This window comes from Nannochloropsis gaditana (assembly GCF_000240725.1).
Source record: "Nannochloropsis gaditana CCMP526 unplaced genomic scaffold scaffold893, whole genome shotgun sequence".
In the NCBI taxonomy this organism is placed as follows: Eukaryota; class Eustigmatophyceae; order Eustigmatales; family Monodopsidaceae; genus Microchloropsis; species Microchloropsis gaditana.
The window spans coordinates 1-10,700 of record NW_005803060.1 but is presented as its reverse complement, the minus strand read 5'-3'; the positions used below and the strand labels follow the sequence as shown (position 1 = coordinate 10,700).

At 55.6% G+C, this 10,700-nt stretch overlaps 4 protein-coding genes across 4 annotated transcripts; all 4 read left to right on the top strand.

The window, feature by feature from the left end:
• On the top strand, positions 1–877 carry NGA_0504500 (uncharacterized protein; the record flags this gene model as incomplete). The annotated part of the gene is made up of 2 exons (XM_005853438.2): positions 1–370; positions 620–877. Coding segments are annotated over 2 exons (484 nt in total), but the record flags the coding sequence as incomplete, so codon positions are not given.
• Positions 878–1,993: 1,116 nt separating this feature from the next.
• Positions 1,994–2,985, top strand: NGA_0504410 (homing endonuclease rb16 2; the record flags this gene model as incomplete). Its single annotated transcript, XM_005853437.1, has 3 exons — positions 1,994–2,200; positions 2,523–2,736; positions 2,865–2,985. Coding segments are annotated over exons 1-3 (378 nt in total), but the record flags the coding sequence as incomplete, so codon positions are not given.
• Positions 2,986–4,381: 1,396 nt separating this feature from the next.
• On the top strand, positions 4,382–4,771 carry NGA_0504300 (uncharacterized protein; the record flags this gene model as incomplete). Its single annotated transcript, XM_005853436.1, has 1 exon — positions 4,382–4,771. The coding sequence occupies one exon, from the start codon at positions 4,382–4,384 to the stop codon at positions 4,769–4,771; it is 390 nt and encodes a 129-aa protein (XP_005853498.1).
• Positions 4,772–7,294: 2,523 nt separating this feature from the next.
• On the top strand, positions 7,295–8,674 carry NGA_0504200 (glycine-rich rna-binding protein 4; the record flags this gene model as incomplete). The annotated part of the gene is made up of 3 exons (XM_005853435.1): positions 7,295–7,407; positions 8,016–8,443; positions 8,626–8,674. Exons 1-3 carry the CDS (start codon positions 7,324–7,326, stop codon positions 8,672–8,674), a joined length of 561 nt encoding a protein of 186 aa, XP_005853497.1. The 5' UTR covers positions 7,295–7,323.
• Between the last annotated feature and the right edge of the window lie 2,026 nt (positions 8,675–10,700).

The window sequence follows — 10,700 nt, the reverse complement described above, 5'->3', positions numbered from 1 at the left end:
TGTCTTCCCCTCCCTCCTCCATCCCCTCCATCTCCCTCCCTGGACAGCCTGCGAATCCTGGAGGGACATCGCTCCCTGCCGCCTCCTCCCTTCCTCTCTCGTTCCCTCCTCCTCACTCTCCATTGCCTGCACCCCCCCGCCTCCTTCTTCGGCGGACCCTCCGCTCTCATCACTGCCTTCGAAGTCCGCTTCTTCCCTCCCTTCCATCTATTCCTCCACCTCCCTCCCTGCCATTCAACCCCTTCCCCCTCCTTCCACACCGGATATTACTGCCCAAGTCCGCTCCTTCCTTCTGGAAAAATGGAAGGTGGGGTGGGGGCAGGACGTGAAAGGAAAAGAATTTGCTAAGGCGGTGGAACTTTTGTCGCAGGTGAGACGGGAGGTTAAGGAGAAGACGGACGGGGAGACGGAGAGAGGAGACCGATGTTGATTGATTCAGGAAGCAAAGCTTTGGGCGGAGGAAGGCTGGACGAGGTCGCAGAAAAATGCATTGCCTTGTTTCACTTTGTGGGGATGTCTTCGCTTCTCCCCTCCCATGCGCCTGGGCTGTGGTCCTTTTTTCTCTTTTGCAACCCCTGCCTGGTTAACCCCATCCCTCCGCGATCTCGATCTCTGTCAGGACAACGCCTCAGCCAGAAGCTTTTTGGAGGATGTAGCTCCTTCTACTCCGCACATTGAGACATTGGCTTTGTCTTTCATTGTTGTCATGCGCTGCGGAGCTTTTGATGCGTGACGCATCTCTTCGATAATGAAAAAAGTAAAGAAAATGGATTGTAAAACTTGACTCAGTGTAGTCATGCCGGACCAAATTAAAAGACAGGAATGCGTGGCTAGGCATTGATATGAAATTAAATAACAATTGAACTGAAGTATCACATGTATTCTCATAGCAATTAGGCTGTGGTTCTTTGATTTATGGATTTTAAGGCTTCGCAAATGCGTCCACAGCGGACTTTGGGCCTCAACTATCGAATTTTCTTTGCTGTCAGAAGTACGAATGCATCGCTTTACAACCGCGAATCTTCCAAATATAAAGCTTTCTGCTATCGTATTAGAGCCTTCCCCGCTTTTGTTTGCGGGAGGTTCTTTTTCATTTCTGGATTCAAAATCTGGCCACCCAAAAAAATGTTAGACGCGACATGGGCTTTTAAAATGGGGAAAAAAGCGGTTGACATTTAAACATGGCATTAAAACGGCCAAAATACCAGGCATTTTCACGCTTAACGCGCCCAGAAATGGGGCTCTCGGCGCCTTCGGAGTGTATTTTGACGGCGTGACGAAGCCCTCCTATAAAATAAGGCTTTTTAAAACCCACATTAAAAAAACACCGAAAACCCACTAACGTAGAGATGAGCAAAGAGGCAAAAATAAAAAATAGCAAAGAAATGCAAGCGTATCTCGACCAAACTCGTGGCCGACGCCGGGAATGCCGACGCCCATGAAAATGAAATTATGAGACAAAGTGGCCTGATACCAGCACCAACCCCCCGAAAAAGGAGGGAATCCTGTGAGTCCACACGACGGACAGATCCGCCGGCCAATGCCTTTAGGTCGCACGTGTCATGCCTGCTGAAACCGTGGACGCAGGAGAGAGCCGCCAATGGCTCCGTAGGCGGTGTCATGCGCGGTGTACATATACGGATTTATCTTCTGAGGCCATGGGTGTTGCCTTCCTCAACGACAAGACCCCCCTCTCTTCTTTTCTCGCTTTTGCCTCGCCCCTTTTCTTTTCCTGGTCCTCCTTGCACCATGCGCTGCGCACACATGCACGTGTTGTTCCTTCGTCGACGTGTGTGGTGGTTCATAGGGTGGCAGGAGGAAGGGAGGCCGGTGTCACGTGGGGGAGGTGGTTGCGTGGTTAGCGAGGTAGCGAAGGGGAGGGGAGGCTAAGGAGAGCACGGACCTCCCCACCCCCTGGTGTGTTTTCTGCAAGCAGGCTTTTCCCATGCGTGGTGCCGCGCTGGATCGTCTTACCATGCCTTCATGTCTTCACAAACATGTCCAGATTGAGACCAAGGCCGCGTGTGCGCATTTTTGCTGCCAATTTACCACGGTGGCATCTGGCTTGAAAGGCGGTTTCTCTTCCTTTCTCCCGCCTGCCTCCTCACCCTTGTGACGGCCAGGCTATTTTTTGCACATCACTGCGTCCTTTGAACAATGGATCATCTCCATCAAGGCAAAGTCACATCCGACTATCGCGGTGAGTATCTGCAAGGGTGTATCTTTTCCTCTCGCCTTCCATACTTTTCTCCTTCCTTCCTTTCCCTTTTTTCAAATTTGTTTTGGGGGGTGCCGAGTCCATTGTTTGTTGCCCTTATCCGCGTCCGCTGATCAGGCCGACGCCACCACTCTTTGTACACTTCATGACACTTGTATCTACCTGATTTTGTGACTCGGTGGATTATCCGACGTGGATCATGTTCCTGTCGTCTCTCGCTGCGCCCATATTCGTACATGGAGGCTGTGGAACGTCCACCAACGTTGTTTCACCCCGCTTTTCCTTCGCACCCGTATACCTGTAGGCATTCGTTGGCATAAGTGCAACCGGAAATGGGAAGTGCAAATTAAATACCGGGGAAAGAAACTCTCCTTGGGGTATTTCGACGACGAGTTGGTCGCCGCGCAATGCTACGACCGCCGCGCCAAGGAGCTTTACGAAACGCCCCTTTTAAATTTCCTGCCAGGAGGAAAACTCAATCCCGAGAGGAAACGACGCGTGGATCCTCGAAGCTTGAGGTAGGGAAAGAGTGAGGGAGGGAGGGAGGGAGGGAGGGTTTGATTGCAGATCCTTCCGCACGAGGGCGCTCGGCTTTTTCTCTTTAACCTCATCTTGCTCGCCCGACCTCCCTCCTTTCCTCCCCCAGGCCACGGCGCATCCCTCCTCCTTGGTGCGCCGATAAGTTTGTCCCCCTTCCGCCCGAGTCTGCGGACAGCGAGGCTCCCCGCCTGCGTGTGCTGATCCCGCGCGAGGGAGGGCGGGGGACTGGGCGGGGGGGAGGGCGGGGGGCAGGGCGAGGCCGGAAGCGTCGAAGTCCCAGTCCAAGCCCCAGCCGGTACCCTGAAAAATTCTACAGCGACGAAGAGGAAGGCGGGGAGGAGGAGGTAATTTTGTCGGACGAGGAGGAAGGAGGTGGGGGCGCGTGGGACCGGGGGGGGGAGCGCGGAGAAGGGCCTGTTGCAGCTACGCATCAAAGCCCGTCGGGAGGCAGGAGGCAAACCGCCCCTCCATTCTCCTCGCCTGCCCCCTGGTCCCCCTCCCCCTGTGGCGGAGCCTCCCGAGCACCAACCCTGGAATGCCCTACCCCCCATGCCGCAGCCGATCTCCCTCCTTCCCTCCCTCCAACCTTCAATCCAACCTTTGCCCGCGGCGGGGAAGGAGGACGAGAAGGACGGGAAGGAAAGCCTGGGCGAAGGCACGCTGGAAAAAGGTCCGACAGAGGGGAAAAAGGCGCGAAAGCAATCTCAACAAGGGGCGCAGACACACGACACCAAGCCCTCTCCCCCTCCCTCCACCGCGACCTCCCTCCCCACCTGGCCTGCTCCCCCTCTCCCGGGCTACCCGCCTCCCTCCGCCGCGCCCCCTGCCGGGAGCTCGACCCTCCCTCCCCCACCTACCGACCTGGCGGGCCGACACTGGACCCCGCAGGAGGCACATGCCTACTACTACCCCCAGTGGCACTCGGCGACCACCCATCCCCCGGCCCCTCCGGCCTCCCAGACCCAGCCTCAGCAGCAAGACAAAAATGCCGGGCCGTCCTCCTACTCCTTTCCTCCCCCTCCCCACCCGTCCTACCCGCCCTATCCCCTCCCTCCTCCCCCCGGACACGGAGTCCAAGGCTCGTACCCCCTCTATCCTCCCCCTTTCTCGTCCTCCTACCTGCCCCCCCCCCCTCCCCCTACCTCGGGCTCGGAAGCCGCCGACAAGAACGCGGCCTCCACCGGCACCTCCCTGCCGCCCTCCTCCTCCGGCCACACCACCTGTGACGCCAGTAGCAACAACAGCAGCAACAACCCTTCCCCCGCCTTGGGCGCGGCGGCGGAAGGGGCCCACCCGACCTCCTCCGCCCCTCAGCAGGACTTGGCCGTGGGGGTCATGCTCTCCGTGGCTTCGGACGACGGCGGGGCGGAGGGTGGGATGGAGGACGGGATGGAGGAAGGGGCGGAGGGCCACGTACCTTCCCAGTACCCCGGGGTGCATTGGGACCGGGAGAAGAAAACCTGGAGCGCCTGGTTAACCTTGCCCGGTGGAGAATACCAATGCTTGGGAGAAAGCTTCAGGGACGAACACGCTGCATTGACGGCCCAAACGGAAGCTATCGCGAATTACTACAGGACCCTGGGGATGATTCCTCCCCCTCCCCCCCCCGCCTTGGCGGCGGCCATGGCCCCCGCGCCCGCCGTGGACGGGACAGAGGGAGGAAAGGAAGGGAAAGAGGGTGGAGTGGAGGCAGGCATGGAGGTGGTGGGAGAGGAAGGGCTTCCCACTCCTGCCGCTGCGCCGGCGGTGGCCGCCGCGGAGGTCGAGGGAGCATGGGAGGAAGAGGAGGGAAGGAAGGAGGAGGAAAGGGAGAAGCCGAAGGAGTTGGAAACGGAGGGAGGAGGACCGGGGCACCGGAAACAACAGCCGAGTGAGGGCACCGCAGCCGTCGTTTCCGCGTTGTTACAGGTGGGGAAGAGTGCCGCAGGAGAGGAGGATGAGCTTTTGGGCCTCGGAGTGGCGGCGGCGGCTGGGGCAGGCACCTCGTCGGCTTCTCCCTCTCCCGGACGTTGAAAGGAGAGGGAAGAATGGGAAGGATTATGGCGTGGAAATTTAGAACAAAGAGGGCAAGCAGGAGGGCGGGGAGGGAGGGAGGGAGGGAGGGAGGAAAGGTGGACTTTGCAGGAGTTGGAGCAGGAAATGAAGGACAAAGAAAAGAGGGGGAGAAGAGGCAGGGTAGGAAAGGAGGGCCGATGTTTTTAAGTAAGGTAAAATCGCTAAGTTTTTCTTCGTGCGGATGCACAGAGTCGAGGGTTGCGACGAGTAGGTGGAGTGTCGATAGAAGCGCGACGGCATAGGTCGAGCGCCTAGATGGGGCCCATGAAGAGGGGAAGCATGCGCCAGAGACGGGAAGGAGAGTTGGATGGAGGCAAAGGTCGGCAGACGCGGGAAGAATGGGAAAGAGGAAGAAAGAAAAGGGAGGGTGCAAGAAACGAGTTGACATGCCGCAGTCGTCGTCGGAGGGACTTAAGGAAGCCGCGGCGAGAGAGCGCAGGGCTTCAGAAGGAAAGTCTGTCTATCCCAGCATGGGTGGACAGACGACCCCTGTCGCCTCCCAAAGCGACCCGGATGTGTTGGCGATAGGACTGTCGTCGAGAGGAGGTTGGGGTGGAAGAAAGGCAGTGCCAGCGGAAAATGAAAGTCCCGAACCGGGCCGCGTCAAATCAGGCGCAGGAGGTGGTAACAAGGAACAGAGTGAGAGTGGAGCACTGTCGTCCTGAGGTGGGAACGGAAGAAGCGGGCCAGAGGGAGACGAAAGGGGCCATGTCGACAAAAGAAAAGGGGCAGGCCGTGTGAAAAGGAAGGGAGGGAAAGGCTCGAGGCGCCATTCGTTTCCCATGGGAGTGTATTCGTCTGACCGGGGTGGGCAGGACGGGCAAAGAGGTTATGTTCTCCTATATTCTGCGTACAGCGCCGAAACGGGTACAGTATCTGAGGATGGAGAAAGGAATCGGACGGGCGAAAAATGATGGATCGTGGACGACTCTTGGTTTCTACTGGTACGGTGACGAAAAAGCTTAATATTTTTTCTTATCCATGTTAAAAGGAGAAAAGTAACGACGAAGGTGATATAGCGGGGGAAGAGATTCGTGGGAAGGTATTGGGAAAGTGGGGAAGTGAGAAGAGAAGGTCATTAAGTGGAGTAAAAGGAATATAGAGGAGGGAACCGGTGAATTCTAATACCCACGGTTCCACACCTGGATATCATGCCAGAGGCAAAGCAATTCAGGTTCATGAGGGAACCACTCCATAAAATTGGAAGCAGTAGAAGCAGTAGCACACGGGAGAAGTGTCCCGAGCAAACTTTGGCTCGTGTGTTGAATCTTTTGTCTTCAGGGTCGCTCAGTTCTTCAACGTCGGTGATTCTCTACTGACTTCTACCGGTGTTAATTTGCCATTCCGTATGATCGAGTTCAATCTCACTCTCTGTTGCCTCAATTTAATGGCATTATGGGATACGGGTACTCCAAGCAGCACCTACGAAAATTTGCGGTCATCTTTAAATCAAAGAATCTCGCTCGTTGCAACTCCATCGTGATTGACTTGTCTCCTCGCTTCCGCTCCTCCTCACCATTTTAAGAAAAATGTAATTTCAAACGCTCGATAGTCGTCGATATTCAATCTTTGAACACTACATCTAGAAGAGTCATTGGCACGTTGTCCTGTAGGTTGTCGTGCCCGGGCCTTTTTTCAAAATCGTGACGTGACGTCTGGCTGGAAGGAGGTTGACCGAGATGGAAAGGGAGGAAATCACGACGATTGACCACCTCTCGGACTAGTTTTAAAATAAGGCACCATGACAATGCCTGTTCCAAAGACTTTGCCGCGCATTATCGAAAAAGATGTGAGGGAAACTGAAATGAAGGCTCGTGGGACATAAGTGGCATGCAGACGGGCGAAATAAGAACAGCACCACAGCCCAAACGCCCGAGGCGGCAGGTACAAAACCCACGAGGATTCCATGAAAGGACAGAGAGTAATCCTTTAAATCCACTCCCATCCTGCATGAACCCACCTGTCAAAGCTCCCCCTGCGCGCTACGCCCGTGTCCATGGCCTGAGTTTGTCCACCAGCTGGCTTGAAGTCATCGAGATCTTGCTGCGGCGCCGGCGCGAGAAGAGGAGAGAGGCCCTCCTCCGTCCCTCCTCACACCCAACGCCTTGACACCAAAGCCGATTTTGCCATCTTTCAAGGGCACTGACCTCCGGTTTCATGGCGTGCTTTGGCAGGAGTGGGGGAAGGCGAGTGCTGAGGGAGCGTGGGGGGGGTTTCGGGGGCGCGATGGATTTTTGAAGGTGGTGCTTTTTTGGGTGGCTCACGCAGCACACGCACACGCCGAAGGGGGGGGTCGGCCGGAATTCTTCCTGGTGTAATTTTTCTCCTCCAGCTTCTCCACGCTGTGTCTAACACCCGCATCATATTCCATCCACCGGCGTTATGGCCTGGAAACGTTTTCGTCGTGAGAAAGACTGGGATGATCAGACTTGACCTTCTTTGTACTCATCCATTTCACCGTGGGCACCGCATCCACCCCCTCAACAGCAAGCAGCAGAAAAGCAAGAAAGATGGGAGACTACGACGCGTATGGTGTCCCGGCCCCCGTTGCTGAAGCCCCTCCCCGCCCAACATCTCCAGGGCAAAGCGAAGAGGTACGCATAGAATTACTGAAAAACATGGTGATAGGGGCTTGGATTGGAAAAAGTGGCAGATGCGGGCGTTCCATGGTCCTTCTTTGATGATCCCCTCTGCGCTCACCTGATGAATCGTACGTTCGCGCCTGGTTAAGTTTTTTCTCAGAGAATATAGTTGGTGATACATGAAATTCGATGCCTCACTGTTTGATCATGTAGTTTTTCGAAGGCAAATGGACCTAAGATTATTTAGTCGGTGAGGAGAGTGAGCCGTGTTGGCAGGTGCTGAAAACTGAATGAAGTGTGTAGGTGCTGTAAACTATAATAAGTGTATCGCTACCTCTTTATCGGATAAGATGACCCATATGCGTAGATAAGTCTGCCCGGCGCTGTGCATAACCATGGATGTGTAGCTACACGTATCTTGGCGGTCGAATGTGCGTCATGGCGCGGCTCTTACAGAGATATGAGTTCCTTGAGTTCTGGAGAGCCGAAAGTAGTTCTCTCCTCCCCTACCCGGCCCCAGAAGACTTCGTTTACATGAAGCGGACTACTTGTATGCACCTTTCCCGCTGACATCTTTTCCCTTCGCCCCTCTTTTCCCCTTCCTCCCCGGTACGACCCAGGGTTACAAACTCTTCGTTGGCAACCTTTCTTTCCGGACGGAATCCGCCGCCTTGCGCGAAGCTTTTGAACCTTTCGGACGGATTGTCTTCTCGACCGTGATTGAAAACCGGGAAACGGGCCAGAGCCGTGGCTTTGGCTTCGTCGTTTACGAACAAAAACACGAGGCGGATGCCGCTATTTCCCGCATGGACAACGCCGAGCTGGATGGACGCACCCTTCGGGTCAATTTCGCGCGGCCTCGGGAAGAATTCGGGGGCAGGCGCGGCGGGGGACGGGGTGGTTACGGTGGGGGCTTTGGGATGGGCCGAGGCGGGGGTGGGTTTGGGGGTATGGGTGGGGGAGGCTATGGCGCCCCTCGTTACCCGCCCGCGGGCGGTTACGGTGGAGGAGGAGGATATGGCGTTGGAGCCGGGTTGGGAGGGCAAGGGTACGGTGGTTATGCCGGGGCCGGTGCAGGCGGGTATGGAGGAGGGGGGGGCTACGGGGGAGCAGCGCCCTACGGAGGGGGGGGAAGGGGGGGAGGCTGGTAATTTCTTGTCGCTCTATGCGATCGGGGAAGGGAAACGCGCGTGCGCGTAGGGGTGGGAATGTATAACTTTTTTCTATTAGCTTTCGTGGCCTGTACTTTGAATTTTCATATTTTGAGTTCAAATGTTGAAGACCGTTGAAAATTGAAAGAGGGGAGAGACCATAATGCAAGCTGCAGCCGCACTATTAACAAGGATATACGAAAAGAATGGAAATTGAGAAAAAGATGGAAAGACAAATGCCAGCATACGACAACAAAGCACCACCGCGACACGACGGCCGAAGGGGGGCAGGAGGGAGGGAGGGAGGAAGGGCGGGAGGGGGGGTGGGCCGGAAGGAAAGAATGATGGAGGGCGAAGGGGAGAGCAGGGTCGAGATGCGAATGACGATGCGGATAAGCTTTAGCAGTGGAGAGAAGTGACACTTTTGTTGTAAAGATTGAAAGGGAAGCACCAAGAGCATTGGACGGCTCTTGTGTGACGACTAAAATGATGACGGTGAAGAGGCAGAAGTAGAAGGAGCACAGCAGCAGCAGCAATAGCAACGCGCGGGTGTGTATGAATAACCGCACGTCGTGAGCATGGGGATGACATGGGTGGGGAAGGAGGGGAGAGGTGTCTGAAAGCCGCGATGGTGCGTGTGAGGTATATCAGGGTGTGCAGCGGGAGACTACTTGCACACGGGCGTGGACCAGCCTGACTAGATCCGAACGGGCCCTCTGAAGCCATTTAGGGCCGTGTCTTTTCTTCAATTGTGAATGAGAAGCAGCACTTGATTCTCGGGTGACGCAAGCGCAGATGGGGGGTTGGGGGGCAGGTGGAAGGGAAGGGATGGTGGAGGGAGGTCCGGTTTGTAGGGGTCGAAGGGGTTAGGAGACTTAACGTGCAGCCAAATGGTATCGAAACTTTGTCAGGGTGGAGTCAACTTCTAATCCGTGCGTGTGTGTGTGTGGCGCGTGGGCCGGCATCGGGAGGAAAGGGGTAATAAAAATGGGGCGCAGTCTCCAGGATAGTAGAGGAGCGGTGGATGGAACGACAACAACGATTTCACACGTCTCTCCTTGCGCCACCTCTAACACACACGACACTCAGCTGGATTTCTTTTTTCCTCACAACTTTGCTTTTTCTGGGACACTTCGGGTCGCCCCTCCCCTTCTCCCTCCCTCCCTCCCTCTCTCCCTCCTTCGATTTCGTCTTCTCCTTTGCACACCATGTCAGAAAAACTACCCGTGTCCTCGGTCTACTATCCTCGCTGTGCTCCTCGAGTCCTGTACATTTCATTTCTGTTCCGCTCCCGGTCCTCCCTCCCTCCCTCCCTCCCTCCCTCCTCTACTCACGCCATGGTGTCGTAAGTGTGGCGCCCACCACTAAACCCTACTCGCTTTAATATCCCTGTCAAAAGTCCCCCATTGCTTGCCTCTTCTGGTATCTCGCGCATCTGGGTAGGAAGAGATTAGGGGGGGCAAGAGAATGAGGGCAAAATGGAGAAAGAAGAGAGGAGAGATTATGGTATTGTGGAATACATTATCAATACGGAAAAACATATACCTCAACTATAAACCGCCCTCCCCCGATAATATACATTGTATAGTTACGCTAAAAATGGATTGACACGGACTGGTGCGCCCTTTTACGAGGTAACTTGCCTTAACACTACCTATCTCCCTCCCTCCTTTCGCCCCTCTCTCCCTTCTTCCTTTCCATCCTCTTACTTTGTCGCACAGGCCAACGATGGCAGCGCGCAAGTCCACGAGGGACTGGCGTTGCGATGGTAGGACTGCAAATTTGATCTTCTTGTACTTGAGCCCGTCGAGGAGGATGCCCCAGTCTTTCTGGAAGAAGAACCGATCGAGGAGGCGTCAGCTTTGTCTTTAGATTGTCTTGGTATGCTTATCTTGGCGCATACTTGGCGAATTGTTTTCCCGTTCATTGGATACAGAAAGCTCCCTTCCCCAGGGCCTTTCTCCCAGATCCTGTGGCTCCTTGTGGCCGTCAAGTTCACCACCCTCCCTCCCTCCCTCCCTCCTCTCCTCCCTCCCTCCCTCCCCCCTCACCGTCTTCTCCAAGGCAAAGGCCTCCAACACAATGCTTTTGGACGGGTCTTTGGAGTAGTTCTTCCGTTGGATGCCCGTCACGGTGGTGTGCCTGTCGATCCGG